General features: G+C 42.1%; 1 protein-coding gene across 1 annotated transcript in view; it reads left to right on the top strand.

Annotated features, from left to right (window-relative positions):
- scfd2 (sec1 family domain containing 2) overlaps nt 1-21,502 on the top strand; it is a 100,787-nt gene that overhangs the window by 40,227 nt on the left and 39,058 nt on the right. The window contains exon 5 of the mRNA XM_030082952.1: nt 3,511-3,805. Coding sequence (XP_029938812.1) covers nt 3,511-3,805 — 295 coding nt within the window. The remainder of the gene's footprint in view (nt 1-3,510; nt 3,806-21,502) is intronic.

The following is a 21,502-nucleotide window of genomic DNA, read 5'->3' as shown; positions in this document are numbered from 1 at the left end:
TGCTCTGGCGCCATGGCATGCAGCTGACAGCAGCTTTTATAGATCTCTTGAAGGGACCCAGTTTCAGTCCACGTCCCCTCAAGCACATGAAAACATACTGCACAGCACACTGTTTATGCACAGTTAGTGAAGGACACTGTAGCACATTTGTGTAAAGTACGAATGAAGGTGCAGATTATAAGACCTAAAAATATCAAAGTTCCTGCAGTGTTTAAATCACAGGAAACTTTATGTCTATAACTGACTATATATAGGTAATCACAGGGGAGGTACTGAGTATAAAGATAGATAAAGATTAGATAAACTTTAATCCTACTGAAATATTTTAATTTCCAGCCAGCTTGGATAACATTGAACCCCCCATAGGGGCTAATATTAATTCACGAGTACAGAATCAGGAGTCACAATACGCCATGCCAGTCCATCACAAGGCAAATATAGAGAAAGACAGCCAGCCATACACCTTTCAGACCTATGGTGATTTTAAAAAAATGCATGTAGGTTACATACGCACAGGAAGAAAATACAAACTTCACACAGAAAAGCCCCAGAGCCCATGTGAGGTAACACTGGTAACCACTACACCACCATACTGTCCACAAACCATACAAAGAACACTAAATGCTTTTTTTCTCCCAAAGGGCTGCAGCCTGAGAACAGTCTACAATGAGAAGATTAAAGAAGAAAAAAAATCCTTTTTTGCTTCCATTATTGAAGCTCATATAACCACAGAGATAAAAGAAGGAAGTGTTGTGCCACAAATTACAAGGCAGTATTATTGTAAACTGAAAAATGTGCTGTAAAAACTGGGATTCGCTGCAGAAATAGCATGAACCTACTGAATGATGCTTACTATAGTCTACACATCTGTGACTAGCCAACTATTGCAAAAGGTGGATCCACACTTGAATATGTTGTTTAATGGTTAAGTTTTTGCAAATAACTTTTCAAAGTTTTTTTTTTTTTTTAATCTAATGCCAAACATGCATGAGGGAAGGTATTTTTCATTGGTTTGTAATTTTGGTCACAAGGTCGAAGGCTGAAAAGAGCAAAATGGCTACAGTTGATTATATAAAGTGTTTGCACTCGGAGGTCCAGGATGCAACAAAAGTTCAGGCTTTCAGTGAAAGAATTCTTGACAAATGATGTGGGGTCCCAGAGTCCCTCCAGAGCTTCTCTTTCAGCGCCTCTTCTGTCCAATGCCCCACAGCGAGGGCTCTCTGTGCCAAACTCACAAGCGAACAGATACTCCTCAATCCACTTTTGGTCAAAGTGAAAATACCATTTCTTGACAATGGCTTGCTTTCTTTTTTTTTTTTTTCTTTTCTTGCGACTCTGAGGATGAGATTGACATTATCCTGGACATTTTGAAATTGAATTGTTGGCGATGAACCGCTTTTCAACCTGAGATGTGAAAAAGAAAATCCTCGCAGTCATTTGCTTCACAAGCAAAAAGAACAAGGCAAAGATCCCAAACATTGTTTGGCAGTTCAGAATGAGTACAACTTGGAGAGGTATCTGATTTCACAATGAAGAAGAATAATGTGTGCCGAGATTGTGTTTGAATGGTCCCTGGGGGTGAGTAGTTGGCGGGCGTGTGAGCCAGAAAGGGGCGTTGCTGGAGTGAATAAGCTAGCAAACACGGGATCCTGTGATTCCTCGTAATATGCGTGGTTACGACTGATCGTTACTCCCCAGCAGGCTCCTTTCCCTGCTATTTTTTATTGATATCAAGCAAACATCATCTTATGAACTTTTATTCATAGATTCTGGACACTGAGAGTCTCAACAACAGTCACTTAAATTGTCCTGATGTTTTCATTAATGTCCACAGTGACACTCCTCTCACTGAAGAAAGACTTCACTTCAGGCTCTACATCTTGAGGGAGAGTCTGTCTGTGGCTTTGGCTCTCTCATCTCTGGACTGTTTTGCATCTTTGGCTCCGTAAAGAGTTCTCGTGAGTCAGACACAGGATCCCCCCAGTGGGCCCACCACGGTGTCCTTAGCCCCTCGTTCTGGAAGTCTGTTTGTCTTGGTAAGGGGAACACAAAGCTCTTCACAAAGGAATCCCTCGTTAAAATGAAATATATCTACCGGGGACGTGCATAGCTCCATTCGACACAAACATGCTGTCCTCTGTCAACAATCATTCTCTTTATGCTATCATCTGAAGTTCAGCTCCTCATGTAATATCTCTGTATCTTTGCGAGCTATTTTTCTTCCCTGCTTTATTTTTCACTTTCCCCCTCCACTCAGTGACCCTGCTGACTGCTGCCCCCACCCCTGCCCCTATTTTTCATTTGAATTTCATGCTGTTCATCAGACGGATGAGCCCCACGCCCTTGTTTTATAGCTCTGTGAGCTCACCCCAGTTGTGAATGTGGCCAGAGCTCTGTGAACGATCCCCTGATCTACAGCACGTTGTACTGGACCATCATCTAACCATCTCCAAGAACTCACTGTTCAGAGCTGCTCAGACAACCTCGCATAAAACAGGTCACTGCTCCAAAGAATCGCCACAAATGTTGGCTTTGTGAGCTTGTTTGTGTTTGTGCGAGACACAGTATGGGAAAGAGGGAGGGAGAGAAGGCAGTAACAGTGTCGTGCACTGTGCTACCCGCGCAAATCCAACCAAAGAATGAAAGAAAATTAAGCGTTACCTCAGCCACTCACAAGTCTGTGAAATTAGCAAATGGAACGGTGAGCTCATTCACACTGTGCTCATGATTTAAACACTCACAATTTTCATGCTTCTAGAAACAAATGCTGTAACCCAAACGAATGTGCGCTAATGACAAGATAATATTCAAGACCTTTCATTTATATATACTTTTGTTTTTTTAATTGTCTTCTGGACTTTGTGATAGTGCACAAAAATTCCGGTAAAATTGTCATATCCTTCAAGTGAAATTTAATCAAAAGTACATAGCAGATTGACAAAAACATTAAAAGCAGAAAACAGCTACGGCACTTTTCTCAGGCATACACACACATATTCATACGCAAAGCAATGCACCAAGCACCAATGACTCGGGATGTCCCTGCTGGCGGGCTACATGGTGGAGTCAGATCAACACTGGACCTTTTTGTGCTGAAATTGCATGTTCTTCCTGAGGTCCTCTCTAAGTAACCAACAGCATGCGTGCGAGGCTGAATAAACTGAACAAAATAAACTGAAAAATTCTGGAACTCCCACTTTAATAAATCAATTAAAGGAAAATTATAATGGGGAAAATAAGATATATCACTATTTAGAATGAAAATCAGAAGAATAATGGCATGATTACAAATATCTCATAAAGAGCTGTTGGATGTGCTGCTTCTTTCTCATATTGAAATGCAAACACACCCATTATGCCGTCCTGCGTTGCAAAATGGTATGAACACATACGTATTACATTTTGGATCGGCTGGTTAGCCTGCTAGCCTGAACGTAGCAGTAGCTAGACTGAAATGTTATCGTGAGTGCTGTTTGCTCAGATCTGTGTGTTGTGTTGTGTGTGTCGCAGGCTTTAGGAGATTCTAACTTCCCTGCTGTGCTGAGGCAGCTGCTGCCTTTGATGAAGCCCCGCGGAGGTGAGGACAGCTCGGCCTCGGGGTCGAGGCTCGGGGAGGACGAGTGCGGACCCGATGAGCTGATCCTCCTGCTGGTCTATCTGTACTCCCTTGCTGATGAAGCACAGCCTGTGGATGAGGAAGAGCAGGAGGAGGAACTGGAGAAGCTGGAGAGGGAGCTGATCGGAGCCCTCACCCTAGTGATCATCCGAGAGACGGAGCTCAGCCCGTTGCTCCAGAAACTTACCGGTAAGTGAGAGAGAGAGTTAATGCATAAACAACATCATCATCATCATCATCATCACTTTCAGGAGGCAGCTCAGTTTGATAGATATGCTGTGAGAAAGTGTGAGCAGCTGATTGTTTATTTCCCATCTCTCTGCCTCCATTGCTGCTAATCAGGAGATATTTATCACAGTCTTCACACCTCATCTTTCTTTTGCACTCCATGTGTCACACTCTCCCGTGAACTCACACACTTTTGAGTCAGCTACACAAATAGTTGAGTGTGGGAAGGTTTGACCTTTGTGCATACAGATAAGTGTGAGAGAGAGAAATTATCCTTCAGTGTAATCCCCACTGGTCCTCCAACTATATTATTTACCTGTAAACTGTGCAGCTCTTAGAAACTCCTTTACTTGTGGCACAAAGTCTAATAAGCACCTTTGTGTGTGTCTGTATGTGTTTTTTGGTCTCTTTGGTTTGGGTGTGCGCGAGACCCTGTTGCTGGTTCAGCTGAGCTGGTAACTGTGTGGTAGAGCAGATGAAGGCCAGCTCTTAGGATGAATTAACCATCTACCTCCACACCACAGCCAGCTGCACCTCCCAGAGTAATAGCGTCTTTAACCTTGAGCCTTGACACACATGGTTTCCTCCCCTGCCACATAGTTCATAATTAGTCCTACTTTTAGTTTTGGCCCACTCTATACCTTTGGACACACCCTGAAATAATACACTGCTATTAGGGGTTTCATCTCGTATCACAAGTAGGCCTTTTTAGAATATATAGGGTTGGTAAACTCGTGTGAAGTACAAATAAAAATTGTTGATTCCACTTGCATGCTGTTGCATTATCTCTCTCTCTTTCTCACTCTCACTCTCTCTCTCTCTCTCTCTCTCTCTCTCTCTCTCTCTCTCTCTCTCTCTCTCTCTCAGTCTTTCTTTCTTCCTGTTCCACTTGGCCCAGTGCAGTTTGGAATCAGGGCCTTTTGGCAGGCACAGACCATGAGATGTGGCTCATGTTAAAAATCCAGCCCTCTGTTATAAACACTTCTTTGGAAATTAGCCTGTCGTGGAGTGCCAGGTGTGTTTCACACAGAAACAACGATGTGTGCGTGTGCACGCCAGTCTCACCCATTCAGACATTTTTGGCAGCCCCCATCTACCCGTCGTGTGTGTGTGGGCTCGCGGGGGGTTGTGTGTGTGTGTGCACGCGCGCACGCAAATATATATATACAAGTGTCTGCGAAAGGGGTTTCATGGCAGCTGATGAAGTGCTTGGCAGTGGTAACTTGAGGCGGGAGGTCGTTTCTGTCTCAGAATCCAGAGCAAAACATTGATTGTGACATTCGCCCCAATTAAAGGAGTCAAATAGAAACCAGACGCTGAATGAAACCTGGTCGCCATGAGAACAATGTTTATTCAGATTCCTCCATTTTGTTCTCCGTGGCTACAGTAAGCAGACTGAGCTTCGCTTACACTCTACAGATACTTTGGAGGCGTGCACAAGCAGGGTGCAAAAACAGAAAAAGAGAGAAGGTAATGAAAACTCAGTTCAGGACAGACTTCATGATGAGTTAATTCAACACACCCGACCCTACTAACTACCTCCTCCTGGGAACTTAATTAAAGAACATCTTCAGGAAGTAGTGCTCCTCAGACTACACTGTTGATGTGTTTTCTGTTCCATGTTTTCCTTTAACTTGAGTGGACTTTCATTTCCTTTAGAGTAGCCTCAAACTTGTCCGACCTCACTGCTTTCAAATGTAACACAGACAGCTGGCGTGTGTCTCAAGAGCTAAAGGAGCATTGTTGGAGTAATATGCTTCAGTTAGCAGCAACTAGTTCTTTGTTACATAATCCACGAGGCAGAGAGCGTTATTTATAGCCATAGTGTTCATGGGGGCGTGCTAAGTTTTTCACTCAGGTGAATTTTAACCTGTAAATTAAAGATGCTGATATTACACCTTCTTGCCAAACGCTGGTCTTTGAGAGGGGGGTGAGTGTATTCAGAATGGATTAAGCAGGCTGTTAACTAAGACAGCTGTTGCACCACTCAGTGTCTTTATTGCCTCTTCGATTGAAGTTATGTTTATGGTCAGGTTACATCTTTTAGGCACACTGTAAAGTCATGTGCAAAAGAATACCTGCTGGGGATTGTGGTTTTGTTAGATGTCTATTAACCATAAAAAAATTGATTGTGTCTGAAAAAGCACCCATTATCCATAAGGTCGTTTGTACAATATGAATAAAACTCACGCTGAACAGCTGTTGTGACATATGATCTGCAGCATGGCTTTCACAACAATTTGTACTTAATAACTGTAGTTTAATGTTTAGCAGTGGAATTCCTTCATTGTGCAAGTCAATCACAGTGAGCTGTGACAGCATGTGCTTTTGAAGCCGGTCAATCACTGAATCTGGTCCACTTAGAGCTCTTTGTTGCAGTTCAGTTGATGTCTGATTGACATCTGAACACAACATGTTGTGTTTGTTGTCTCTTTGAAGGGCGGATCTCTTTTTTTTTTTTTCTCCCTTATTTTTTTCTGTTTGCTTGTTTTGAAGTAACCCCGGGTTCAGATAACAGTCGCACTTCCTCTTATGAACTGTAAAAGGGTTCATTTTCATGAAGCCAAACATATGAAAGCATCATCTTGTTCAAACTCTTGATTTTTTAGGCCCTACAGTGGTCTTTTCTAGTAACTTTCATGGATAATTACTTTAAGGTTTAATGTGTATTGCTTCACAACACATAAATATAAAGTTTATAATTATAACATGAAGTCTTTATTGTTATACATTAATTACTTTGATCTTACAGTGCTGTGAATGTTGAATGTGGACTAATTCGACTTATGAAATATTTACTACTATTGTACCGTCATGGCACCATGTACGGTACTGTCTTTTTTTAACAAAATATAAAGTGACCGCTAACAAGTTTTATTGAGGAAACTGTGACAACAAGAAGGCAGAACACAAGATCTGCTTTTCCAAACCCAGAAGTGATTGTGTGTGAACAGGCAGCATTAAATCTGTGTGTTTGGTACACCTTAATTTTCACACCCAACTTTGGAAGATCAATGCAGCCTTAACAAGTACTGCAATATCTCCCACTATCAGGAATTAACTACAGATTATACATTTGTGGTTTTCACTTTGTGACTTTTTCTCACTGTCTGTGTTTATATGTTGTATTTTTATAACATACATCTCAGTATGTGTGTGTATTGTTGTCTTAGGCTAAACCTGTGATTAAAGAGCCGCACAGTATTTATCTAAGAAAATGGTTCCGCTTATTGCAGACTGGGAAATGAACTCTTAAACCAAACACTCCACAGCCAACACCACATGTGGAAGGAGCCGCATTGGTGGCGGGCAACACAGCAACATTGGTTGAAACCATGGGATTGGCTACAGTGCCCTGGCCCTCGTAAAAACCTGACTCCCGATTGGCCACTGGAAGGAGGTTGTATGGAGAGCATGGGCGCGGCGTGTGTGATGTGTGCAGGTTGCAAATAGCTCCCAGCAGTTACTGTTAATCCCTCATTCAGTTGTGGCGAAGACTACATAGAACTTTGGTGAAGTGAGCGAAAATTAGTTTTCCTCGGGCTGCTTTATGGATGTGTTTCCTGTTAGCCTCGTTGGATGTCGGTTTTCTTTGGTTCAGAATCAAAAGTCTCCTCCCTTATTTTGAATGTTTCCTTCACTTTTTCTCAGCAATGTAGGACAGTGGACCAAGAAAGAAAGCAAGCCAGGCCAAATGTTCAGAAATGTTCACCCGAGCACACGCAGATAGCTCTAGATGATGGATCATAGTGTGTCTGTAGTCATGTCAGAACGTGGGTGTGCCGCCTCAATGGTGAGAATGTGAAGATTTACTCGTGGTGGTGAGAGAGGAAAGTTTAAAGGCCATTAAATGTCTAGAAGAGCAAAACCTGAAATTCAACTGGAGTCCTAGTTTTTTGCACTGTTCTCTCTGTGTCTGTCTCTCATTCTGTGTCACATTGGGTTTGTTATTCATCCTGTCAGTGGGGTGTGTGCGGGGCAAGGAAGAGGCGAGCGGCGGGAGAGTCGGACCTCCCCAACGCTGCTGTTTGGGTTGGCACAGCAACATGGGCCAGCCAAGGGACATGAAAGGGATCGCACATAACTCTGGCCACCAAGTCTCCGTCTGTCCACTTTTAAACTTTTCTTCTCTCTTTTTTTTAATATTTCTTTTTCCATTTTTGCCCGTCTTGCAATTTTATACCTCCTCTCCTCTTTCCAAAGCCCCTAAAGCAGCGAGCTGGTTGCATGGGGTGGGGGGGAAATAGAGCAGAAGTTAGTCAAATAATTGCGCCTGATTAACTATATTCCTCCTGTTCCTCTGTGTTTATGAAATTACTTCCAATTATTTCTAATTGCTAGTCTTTCTTTACTTCCTCCTCTGTTGTGCAGATACACACAGACACACTTTGCATGTATGAGGTGGAAAGTGTAAACCCCGGGGTGGACGAAGCAGCCAGTGGCATTGTTCTCTCCGGTTCACTCCATCAGATAAGATGATGACATGGAACTCAAGCTTTAATTAACAGAAGCTAATCAGCTCCTTACTGCCGGGCCCAGGCTCCCCTGGCTAGCATGCGGGGCCACACACCAAGTCATGATCAGCCTCCTGGCGGTGCACACTACACAAGTCTGTCACCAAGTGAGCACTGTGGGCATTTCTCATTAATGTCCCCTCACAGTGCAGTGTCTTCTTCCTCTTCAGGAAAACGGACAGTCGGACAACTTTAGGAGGAAATAACGTCACCATGCAATCAAAAATCTGTCTTCTGATATGACATAAAGAGGAAAGGAGAGATAACTTATATACTGTTTTAGTCATAAACTTCAGGACCATTTCTTTCAGGATTTACTCCCATTTCTAGTGTGTATGCAGCTATGCAGCATTATCCAAAGTTTGTGCAAGCACATAATGCAGCTGTGGTCAGTGGAAACCTAATAGGACGTTAATGAGATTCCCTGTCTTTGTACATATACATAAAGTGTGGTTTTACATGAAGGTAGCGCCAGAAGAAGGTACCAGTTTCAAGATGTGTTGATAAAAGTTTGCTCAATGTGCAGTTCTTTGATCCTTGTGGACAAATTCACAGCATCCGTAAACTTTGCACTTAATAGTTTTCAATAAAGTTTCATAATTGCGTGGACAACACTTGTGAAAATACTGACAAAATAAAATCACATTTGGCATTGATATCCATACATTTTTGGAGCCAGTTCCAGCTAACTATAGATGAAGGTCTCTAGTAAATCATGGCCCAAATACAGAGAGATGGACAACCTCTCAAACTCATGTTCACACCAAATTGCAATTTAAAACCCAAAACCCGAAAAGTCTCATGGACGAACAGAGAGAACATGCAAACACATAGAAAGGCCCAGCGTTACCTCACATCCTTAAGTTTCTTTATGGCAAACTGCTAATCACTTCATCACAGTGCAACCCCCCCCCCCCCCCCCCCTTTTTTTTTTTTTTTTGTTTTTGATCATGAAGTCAAAATAAACAAACAGTGGACAGGACAGATGATGCTCTTTGTCAGTAAGTCACTTCTGAAGGCTTCTTCTTGAGGTAAAACACTGAAACAAACATTACTTTTATTCACTGATGGGACAGTGCATTGTGCTTTAAACACAGAAACAAGAAGTGGTACCTGTGCTGTTATACCGGGTTCAGATAAACCAGCTCAGATCGCTGCAGCTATGGCTAGTCGGGTGGATTTCACACAGCAGAGCCAGTGTGTAGTTTACACCTCTGTTTGCTTTATGGAGTGTGTTAGCGCTCAGCAGAGAATTCCTCTGCTTGTTATTTATGACAGGAAATGCACATCATAAAAGGCTCGTAAGCACTTATATCTCCGCCGGGAATTGGACTTGTCGAATGAAAAAAGACACTGTTGTGATCCCTCAAAGATTTGCAGATACATACACACGCTTTCGTTTAACTAAGCGAGAGCTGAAACACATACCAGACATACAGCGCACGGGCCAGCTCCAGAGGGACCCCGAGTGAGACGGCGGCCCCTGGCCCCTGCACACGCGTGAGTGCAGGCGGGGGTCGGCAGCTGACCCTTAGAGGGAGGGTCGGCAGAGGAGCCGCGACAGCTCTACTTGCCCGTCTCTCTCGCCTGTAGTGAAGACACTCCTCATGTAAAACATTCCTCTCCATCCCGTACAATGCATTATGGGTTTTGGCTCTCGGGCTGCAGCAGACTTTATAGAGAGTGATAAAATATGCTTTTTTGTTTGCATTTCTGCGTCTGTACTTCCTGTAGTCTGATGAACGCAGAGCCACACTTTTCAGCTCCACAAGTATTTTGAATTGAAAGGATGTAAAAATGAGGCTCACTGTGTGTGAGAGAGTGTCTTTTTTCTTTGTTTTGCTTTTCCTTTCTTTCTTTTTTTAAGCAGACCCACTTGGTTTTACAGTATATCTGCGTTTTATCTGTTAGTGCGGAAGAACTTGTTTACATTTCAGATTCCAGAAAGCAGTGAAAGATGACCTGTCCTAATGTACCCGCTTTCCTCCCCGAACTGTCCCCTCTGGGCTTTTTTTTTGTAATCACCCCCCTCAGACAGCCTTCCTGTGTAACTTCCTTCATTTTGGGTATTAATTCAAAAAGAAAACTAAATAAAAAAAAATAGTTAGAGAGAGAGTCATACATTGTGGTGCCATTTGAATCTAATGCTAAAGCAATCAACTTTTATAACGTATTGTGATTTTTTTAAATGTTTTTAAGATCATGATATATTTTTAATAGAGGCTGTTGATATTTATAGGGGAGTAAGCTTAAATCTCCTGTAAGTTGTATGCTTTTAATTTGAAATATCCGACGGTCTACAGCATTTCATTCAGGTGACGACTGTGTTTTGCTGGTGTTGATCCCAGCTGATGGAGAGGGAATGCAGGGCACACCATGGAGGGAGAGAGGGAGAGAGAGAGAACCCACCCATGCAAAGAAATAACATGCAAACTCCACACAGAAAGGAACCAAAGCCCTCCCATTCTCACAATGATTCAAGGGTACTAAATACTGCCTAACTATTTTTGCACTGTTTTCTTATTATAATGTGAACATTTTCATTTTGGATTTATTCATGATCAATCATTCTGCTGTCACATCACAATGTTTCTCTCTGTTATCTAATATCAATAAAGCTGACGCACAGTATGTCAGTGTTCCAGCATGTTCCCTAAGTGCCTAGTTATTTCAAAAACATTTTTACAAATAGGAATATTGTATTATGTTGTTGGACATGTATAATGTGCATTGGAATAAGTCTTGACCTTGAGCGCCGTGAAGGGATGTAGGCTGTAGCAGGAAGTGCATCCAGAGTAAAGTCCAAGGTGAAAGTTCCAATGACTTGTTGTGGTGACCGCTGTTAAACAGCAGCAGTTGACGGTTCAATCATACACCACCACTGATTTCAATTAATGCCTTTTAGAATTTAAAAAAACAAAGTTGCTTCATCTGTTTTGCAAAGTGTAGAATTTTATTGTATCAAACCACAAGCAAATGCAGCGCAGTTGTGAGCTGGCCCCTTAAGTTTTTGAAACATGATTCACACATAAAAACATAAACGGCCTAATTTTAGTCCAGTGTGGTTGAATTGCTCAGTTGGAACAGGTCATGTGTGGCCCTTCCAAAGTTTAATTGAATTGCACATCATTTTCTTGGCATGTCTCACAGAGTTCAACATTTTCTCTGCATGTAGACAGTCATCATCATTTTGTGTTTTTTTTTCATGGTAGAAGCGACCGGCCTCAGTTTAGCGATGCTTTCCACCTTTCCACCCTCAAACCGCAGCAGGAACAGAATGACTGTTTCTATAACGGCATCCCGTTTGAGCGGCCAGACTGATTCAAGCCGTCCTGGAAGCAAATTGTGGCCATTCAGTTCTGCTCGGTTCCGAATTCTGTTCCCGAGTGCAAAACTCCTCCACGGCCTCGACACCAGATGGAAGCTCTCCTGGCGCTATGAGCTGGCCGGGTCATTTCCTGTCAGGAGGCCTGGTGTTAATCAAGGCCTGAGCCAGCAAGAACGCCCCCTAACTCCCCCACCTCCCCCTTCAGTCTTTTTTTTTTTTTTTTAACGTCGCCTCTCCTTTTACACCACGTCTTCCAGCGCAGAAACTCAGAAATTCATGTTTTACCTCCTCCCCCATTTCCCCCCTTCAGTTTCTGTTCCTTTGTTTCCCATACTGTACCCCTGCTTTGTTTAGTGTGGGACTTACTCCACTCTGGCTGTGTTTAGACGGCCATAAATCACCGTTTACGTTATCAAAGTGTCCCCACTGAGAAATGGTTGTCCAGCCAGTAGATAGAAGGAGATAGTAAAGGAACAAGTAAAAAGGAGTCTTTCTTTACTCTTAGCATGGCGTCTGGTCATTTTCTGCCGTGTCTGTTAGCGTCTTGAGGAGTGTGATGGACAGACTCACAGATAGGGCTTATCTTCATGCTCCACCTACTCGACTGACCTCCACTCTGACCAGACGCAGGCCTTAAAGTGAGTGGGGCCATCATGGGAAATATTTGGACTCCATCCCTCCTGCATTGCTGTTCCCCTCACATCTTTCTCAATGACTTAACGGTCGATGTGCCTTATCCCCAGTGTCGAGAACTGACGCATTGCCCCGGCCAAGATTTTTCCGTGAATTCCTTTACAGTAACATGCGAGGACACATGCATATGTTTCTCATGTAGCCTGCAAGAGAAACATGAGCTTAAGCAATTTATGAGAAACAATCCAAGTAGGAGACTCGGCTGTAAGATGAGCAATCATGTTGCCAGTAAATCAGAAAAAGAAAGCTTAGCACAGCAGTTAGCTCGCTACTCGCTACACTGAAAGCACCAGGGCGCAGCTTGACATGACAGTATTGTCACAGCAGTGACACATGTTTATTCACGAAGCCACCCAGGAAATACATAATGATTTAGTAATGTGATTAATGCAAGACAAGACAACAACAGCATCAAATTATAGTTAATGTTTCTAGTGAATTTGTAGCCTCTACATTTTAATTTTTTTCTAGTCTTCTATTTTTTCCACTTTATTTAATTTTTTTAAAGACATTTTTGGATGCTGCAGTGCCACCAGCTCAGCGCCTCTATACTCCCCGGGGTGATCTCCTCAGCCTACTCCCTGCAGCAGGACTTACAGAAATGTTAGAAAAACACATTATACATGCCACAGTGTCTTATTGAACAGAAAAAGACTATTTGGCATGAAGCACAACCTCACTGCTCACCGGTGCGTTTTTTAGAAAATTTGTTTAAGGAACCATTACAGAAAAATCAAGTAATAGAGTTTTACCTAAGATTCCAGTCATTTATTTACAGATTGATTTTTCAGTTTTAAGCAGATGTCTTGCAATGCCAAGGTCAAGAGAAAAGTAAATGTTGAAGTGTGAGTTAAATGTTTTCTGAAATATGAAAGCGTCAGATTAAAATTTAACATTTCATAAACTGTTGTAATTGCAATGGAATATAATACACACTCGTATCGGTCCTCGATATCGGCAAGTACAGTGGTTAAAAAAAATGGCATGGGGGCATCCCTAGTTGATAGCTTTACATTTTGTAGAGCTTTTGGCCTGTGGCTGGTTTCCGTTCAGCCTCTTCATGGTTCCAATTTAGTCTGAGTTTATTTATTCAGCTCATATTAAAAATGGTGCGAGGAGGGAACGAAGCCCAAAGGGCTTGTACAACGGTTCCACCCCTTTTAATGATCACATCAAATTAAACATTTCTGAGGCTAACAAATGAGAATAAGCATCACGATAACCAATGGTAAATGGTTTAAAGGAAAGAAAAAGGAAGAAAGAGAGGAAAAAGGCAAACAACTGAATCAGTGTTCAAAATAATCCTTATATGTAAGAGATTATGGAAACAGGAATAATCACTGAAAATCTGGGGAAAAAACAGACAGAATGCAAACAGTAAAGAAAAGAGGGAGGGATTGTCTTCATGGGGAAAAAGAGAAACCTGAGGCCAATTAGAGGGTAGGAGGTGACAGGAGGATCATAAAAAGGAAATGATGTTTGTTTGAGCTGTGTTTTGAAAAGTAAATGATAAGATATGGATCTTAATGGGGGAAGTAAACCATTCCAAAGCATAGGGCCTCTGTTGGACAGATTGATGATGAGAAGTGAGAGTAAAAGGTAAATGTAGATTGTTATTTACACTGTGTGTGGTATGAAATGAATGAATCGCATTTGAGAAAGTCAAGAAGTTTTGATGGGTGTCAAGAAGATCTTGCTTTCTGTTGATAAATGTGTGGGATCAAATATACCATGCATGGACTCATCCTGCCATGATGGTTCACTCTACTCTGTTTTTACTCATTTGAGCTCCTGACATATTCACTGAGCACTTAATCACCCGAGGCTAAATTTCTGATGTAATCGTGGATCTTTTTTGATTCTAAAGAATTTCTGCTCAAAAAGGTAAACAGAGACAACAGAGTCTTGAGGTTTTGTTTGACTTGTGGTCTTTTGAAACAGGCAGGATACATATTTCAGTTCACATTCAAGGGAAGGTGGGAAGAGGCTTTCTGGAAGCCCATTAGCAGCATTGTGCCAGCACATTTTCACGGTCAATGGAAATTTAGAGAAAGAGTTTACAGTTTGTTTGTTTGTTTGTTTGTTTGTTTGTTTGTTTGTTTGTTTTACCTTGCATAAGAACATAGTGTTTAGTGAGCTCCAGAACCAAATGGACCAGAAAGTGAGTGACTGGCAGAAGACGTTCCAAGCTCTGGCAGACCAGCTAAAGCAGGAGATCAGCAAGAAGAAAGGAGAAAGAGAGCGTCAGGCAGATTCATGAGCTGCTGAAACAGTCCAGACATGCAGAAGAGCGTTGGATCACCAAGGAAGAGAAATGGCTGGAAGGAAACAAGACGACCAACCAAGACATTAATGTCCTCATCAGCACAATCTTTTACCTGGGTGATCTGGCCTCCAAAACCAATAGAGAGAAGGCCAAGTTTAAGAGAGCAAAGAATTAACTGGAGGTTGCCAAAGCACATTGGAAAAGGACAGAGGAAAGAAGGAAACCAAGGACAAAAAAAAAATGGTGAAGGAATCATCAATTTGCCTTCTCTCTGTTCCTCTTAGCCTGAAATCCCCCATCATGCTCGTCACTGTGTTTACCCAGTCTTTCAAATAAATTGATTCATTACAAACCAATCTGTGCCCATATCTGTGGGGTATCAGTGCAGCTCAGTGCTACATGTAAGTCTTTTAAGACTTGATAACAAGATAACATCAACAGCTCAGAAGATATATAAATGCTCGAAACAACACAGAATTCCTCTCGTATGAGGGCCTGTATGCTTACATTCTTAATAACATCTCAAAAGAGACACACATTTTGGGGCTTTGTAACTGCTTTGTCTTATGTTAAGTCTGCCTTTCTGAATATGTCTCAGATTAGGCCATAACGCCAAACAGCTTTGCAAAAAGTTTGTCTAAACAAAATAAAGTCTGTCTTCCCCCAAAAAATATTGGTGAAATGTAGCTCATCAAAGGATAAATAAAACCTGACCAAGAGACACTGAGCACAAAGAACTGCCACATTGGATATGAGCATCTGCTCACAAAATGTTCTAAATGAAGCTTAGCTGTCTTGTTTCTTAAAAAGTTTGTCCACCCTCACGTTGAAGACCGTCCCTACCTCAAGATTTTCTACTGAAAAATCCAAGGATCAATAGACGCAATTCCTCCAATTCTATTTTCAGTTTGCTTTCCCATCGTTTCTTCCTGTCTTCTCTGAAAAATCTCTCTCTCTCTCTCTCTCTCTCTCTCTCTCTCTCTCTCTCTCTCTCTCTCTCTCTCTCTCTCTCTCTCTCTCTCTCTCTCTCTCTCTCTCTCTCTCTCTCTCTCTCTACTGTTCTTTGTTGCTGAAAGCTGTTTGCCGTCTGCACCGCGTCTGTGAACTCAGCATTATCACATCTGACTTGCGGCCCACTCTCTCTCGCCCAGGTAAAGGGCTCCCTGTGACGGCGGCAGAGGACCGATGAATTAACTTGCTGTTAGTACTGTTTCCTTGGCGGGCTCTCATTTTGGCGAAGTGCACCTTCGCCACCATTATCACCACCATCCGTAAAGCGTGGGCGTATAGACAGTGATTATGAGTGTCTGGAGCAAGGGTTGTAGCAGTCGGGCCAGCGTAAACTCAGCCCCCTATAAAACAAATAAACTACAACACACACACACACACACGCACACACACCCTTATTACTGTTAGCTTAAAGCACTCCATGCACACTTATTGTACTTCATTCCAGAACACACAAACTTCAGCCTTCTCATTGGCATGCCCTATTTTTGGCTGTGCCTCAATTTCCCCCTTCATACTGAAGCGATAACAAATCCTAAGAAAATCCTCTGTATATTTCCCGGATGCGATGTATGGTTTTAATTTTCTCCTTTTCCTGTTCCCTCCTCCACACGTTCCTCTTTCTCAGAAGACTTTCTCCTCACATATTGCTGCTGTGTGTCTTCAGAAGTATCAAAGTAACACCACCCAACAGTTTCACAGTTGTACACAACCTCTCTGCTTGGATGAAACACTCACTTATTTATCAGCCCATTGTTGACAAGCCGAGTATGGACTGTTATGTGTGATGCACATCCTGAAAGTCCATTCACATTGAGCAGAAATGATGGTGGAGAATGCTGTCGGACACATCATGGTGGTGGTGTTGCAATGTGGGCAGGTATGTTTAGTCAATGCAGAACGGCAACACACTGTGTGAATGGTACAGTGACAAGCAAGTACTACCTTAATAGCATCGTTAATCCAGCCATCGTTGGCGCTGCAAGAACAATACAGGCTTAATTTCATCTTCATGAATCGACACTGCTCTAGCTCATGGAGGTTGCCTCATCATCATCATCGTCATCATCATCTTCATCTTCAATGAATGGCCGTGTGGTAACTCTGTACCCAGAACCTCAATGACCTGAGAGCTGACACTCTGAAGAAGAGTGGGAAGCCGTGGCTTAGCAGGACATAAGTCGACCTGTGAACAGTACAGGAAGTCGTCATCGAGCTGTAATTGATGCACAAAGGCAAGTTATTGAGAAGAGCAAATTACCATTACATGCTTCAAACTGAATGGCCTGCTGTCATGATTTTTCATTGTCCGAGGAACTTTTTTACATTTTCCATAAATTTCACCCAGAAGCCAAATATCCACAACTTTTGTTAGTCGTGTAAATATGATCTAAAGTGGAGATGAAATGAATAGGTATTTGTTCAAAAACTAAAATAAAAATAACAACAAACAATACGTGCCTGTAGTCTGTCAAAGCAAGAAGATAACCACTTTTCTTTTTTCCCCACCGCAGTAATAAACTATAATTGCAACCATTCTTTATTAGTTGTTGTGTTAGTGAAATATTTCGTGAGTCTTTCAGTTTGATATATCTTCAATACGTTGTCCTTCTTTTGACACGTTACCAAAGACAACAAAAGCCAAAAAAAAAAAAAAAAAAAAAACTTGTTTGAGGCGGTTTTGAAGTCAAATGCTCATTTTTATAGAGTAAAATTGAAAAAAACTAAGCAAGCCTACCCCTCTGAAGTTGCTTATTTTTACCCAGCATTCTGTCAAGCAGACTTCATTTCAGATCCACTGAATATTAAAAAAATATCAGACTCCCTTCAGAAGCTGCTGCTGGAAGGTCCTCAGTCTTTTCACATTAAGTTAATCTGATGCCCATATGCTGCATATCAGCAATCTGTTTTGCGCTCTTTACACAGATTAAACACTTTCACATTGTGGAACCAATCACTTCATTCACAACCCTGTTTCAGTCGCATCAATTGAACAATTGAATTTACGTTGATATTTTTATATTTTAATTTGAAAATGTTAGTTGTTCTTGTAGTTGTGCTCAAAAATTTTCACCAAAGCTGTAATTAACTGTTTTAAAACATTACTTTACCTAGGTCAAGCCTTCTGGTTTTAGCCTGTACACACACACACACACACACATCACACACACGCACACACAGAGTAATGTAAGCATCTGTCTGTCTGGTGATTGCAGCTGGTGTCTAGTAGGCTTCTTTGCATCACTGCACCAGTCAAGAGGCTTCACTCGCACACACACATGCACACACACACACACACGCTCACAACCAGATGTTGCACACTCTCCAGCTTGATGTAAATAACTGAGAAGCTAGTCAACTTTGCAGTCCACGTGTTTTCTGTCGTCACACAAAGTGCGCTGGTGGTGACCTGTGTGTGACAGCTCTCTGTTGTGAAGTGTGGGAGAAAGAGATTAGCCCTTGTGTGTTTTGAATGGCAAGCGTAGGTGTTTTTTGCGAGTATGTTTCAAGCTTCTGTGCATACCAAGAGTGTGTGATGAGCAGGGCAGCGTGTTATTTGTTATTCAAACCCAGTGTTGTAAGCAGCACAGTTCATCTCTTGAGCAAAGCTTATTGCATATTATTAGGGCGATATGATACACAAACACACACACACACACACACACACATTTTTCAATCAAAAGTTACACCAACATATTTTAAAGAAAAGGAAGATGATGCCTGTGAATAGATTGCATCCATTCACATGTTTTTTTTTTCTCTTTCTTTCCTGTGTTTTTGAAGCATCCCCAAATTTTGGGCATCAAGATATCCAGGTCCCAAAGAATGAGTGGTGTGTCTGACAGTGCCTGCCTCATTCACCCTGTAATCCACTTTGATGTGAACCTAAACCCCAGGATGTGATGTTTGTGTAGGATGTCTGCCCGGATGGGTAAATATATGTGTGATCCTGCAGCGTATGGTCCTGAATGCCCGTGTGATGTTGTCCAGCTCGGGGGACCGAAACGGGAAGTAGAGCTGCGATTAGGAAGATCTGACATTTGCAAGAGGAGCTTCCTGTGATAGCGGGCTTCCTCTGTGTCTTTGGGACTCGCCACCTTTTCTAACCTCTGTGCTGTCGAGCTGGCAATCAGTACCTTCTCTTACAATTAACTTCTTTCTTGTTGGCTGGTATCCAAAATGTCAGCTTTACATCCTCGTCAACAAAAAAAATACTGTCACAACAATACCAGACCAAAACTATCTTTTGGCTGGTTTTTTTGATCTACACTTAACCAAACAGAAGTTGCATGGAAATTTCCAGTGAGTAATTTCATTCTGCAAGACAGTTTTGAAGAAAAGAGCAGTGATAGAGGCATAGGTGACCTCAAAGAACCTTAATCCAGTAAGGAATATTGATTGAAATTACCTTAATTGTTCTCATTTGATTGAATATAGAAAGCACTTTGAGCCTTCCAGGATTTTATGTCATTCTGCACATTTTTTGTAAACTTAAAGCAACACTAAGGAACTTTCAGTTTCCGTTGATTTTGGCGGCGCCAGTGGACAAAAGCGGTAGTGTTTTGCCTGAACAAATACTACAGTTCCCATGAGGACTAGTGCGTGGCGTCATAAAATGCTGCTCCGGTTGGCGCGCTGTAGGACTGAACTCGCCTGCATTTGTTTCCAGTGGCTGTGTGAAGGACGGATAGCGACGAGGTAATGGATCTAATGGTGGCTAAACGATGTTATATCATAATGTGACGCATGCCGTGTGCAGGGTTCCTACCACCCTCCTCACAGTTTCTTAGTCCAAGTGAAAGCAATACCGACGCCCTCAGCCCGTGACAGAGGGGTCATTCAACTCGTTGTAAGTCGATGTATCATCACAAAAGATATTAAAATGTTTTATTAAGGTTGAAAAGTTCCTTAGTGTCGCTTTAAGATGTGAATTGCATCTCATGCATTTGCATGAAAATGTTGCGTAATAATTCTTCTTAAGAATATTGCAGGTTTATTTTAGGCTTTAAACAAAATCACAATATAACAAGGTAGAGAATAGACCCCTGTGTCACTCCACAAATAAGGTGGGTGTTGGAAGAGACAGACTCATCGACATATCAGATGAAATTTCATAGAATACAGTATTTGTATTGTTGGACATTTACACACACTATTGTGACCAGGCCCAATAGCTGAGGACTATTTTTGTCATGCATACTTTAAAAAACTCTAGTACAATCCAGATTTGCATGAACATTAAGCATTGTGTTTTCAAACTGTTGTATTTGGAGTATTTTAAATGCCACATTGACCTTTTGAACAAGCAGTGTAATATACCGGAGTTCTTACTGTTGTGCTTTGATTCCCATGGTGGCCCGTATAGCTGTCTGCGATATGTTGGTAAAAGTGAAGTGAAATAAAAAGTGAAAGGTCCTGCTAGCATTCAGAAATCCACAGATACGTGTGCGTGCGTGCGTGCGTGTGTGTGTGTGTGCGTGCGTGCGTGCGTGTGTGTGTGTGTGCGTGCGTGCGTGCGTGCGTGCGTGCGTGCGTGCATGCCAGTTGTTCCTTTTGATGCCAGTTTGATCATCTCATTTCTCTGTGGCCCTCCGTTCCCCCTCGCCGTGGGACTGCAGTAATACAAGTCATTCCTCCTGCTCAGAGCAACTGTCCTCTCAGTCAGAGCGGCACCACAAAGCTGTTACACTCTGGAAGCAGCTCTCACTGAGGAGAAAAATGAGAATATCTGTGTTGTGCCGCGACGCTTTTGTGAAGCTGGCACATAAAGATGAAGACTGGCTCTTTCTTCTCTTCACCTCTTTGCTCTCCTATGTAAGACAATGTGTGAGTCATCCCATAAAACAATAGTGTCTGGATGAATGGATCGGTGTGAGTCACTCTGAAGTGAGTGTGCTTAAAGGCAGAAATATCTAATTTCTTTAGATTCGTTGCACTATTTGAGCTGCATATTGGTGCCTGTTTCGTGGAACTTTTCATAGAAAAAAAATAGATTTCCAGATTTAATCAGTCAATCTGTGTGTACATATGTAATGTGTGCCGTGGCTCCACATGTGGTTTCAATCTTTGCTTTGTGTGTCCCGCCCCTCGCTTAGCCTTCGCGGAGACTCGTGACCACCGTAGACGTCCTCGCCGTTCAAAACAAGTCACTTCGTATCGGGTTGCACATTGAACTTGTCCTCACTCTTAAAATATCATCACTGCTTTCTATCTCCCAACAATCTGATCTGGTGTAGCAGTGGTCTATAGTAACAAATATAGCAGGGACATCCAGGTTAAAGTATGTCTTTGTGTATATGCCCTTGTGGTGTGTTGACTGATGAGCCGGTAAACAAACCCAACGTCTCAGATATCAGAGTGCAGTTTATTGCTCCGGGTTCTCAGTTGCCAGGTCTGAGTTGTTTATTTGGTTTTCAGGTATCAAATGAAACCCGCAACCTTCTCTCACAATCACATGTATATAGCCCTCAGTCTGACTGAGCAGTAATAGCTTTGCAGAGTCAATAAACAATCATGCATGAACTTGTTCGCACAAATACACAATCCAGTGTCCAGCTCATATTGAAGCTAATCCTTCACTTCTGCTTTCCCACAGATTTGCTCTTGTCTTTTGTATTCTGACGTGTATTTAATGGAGTTGAAGCTTTTGTATCATGATTTGATATTTTTGTCCGCCTGCCCCTTTTACGTATAAATCCTCGATACTTTTACAGGCCACCGTGTTATGATACTTGTGAAAAATATTAGATAAATGAATAGGTTAGCGCTCAATTTTAATCCAGAAATTCAAGAGTAAACACACAGCTTGTCTTCGGGCTGGTCAGATCCGTTATAGCGACTGCCCCTGT

Source organism: Salarias fasciatus, chromosome 23, assembly GCF_902148845.1.
Source record: "Salarias fasciatus chromosome 23, fSalaFa1.1, whole genome shotgun sequence".
Taxonomy (NCBI): domain Eukaryota; kingdom Metazoa; phylum Chordata; class Actinopteri; order Blenniiformes; family Blenniidae; genus Salarias; species Salarias fasciatus.
The sequence above is the reverse complement of the archived record's forward strand: the minus strand, read 5'-3'. Positions and strand labels throughout refer to the sequence as shown.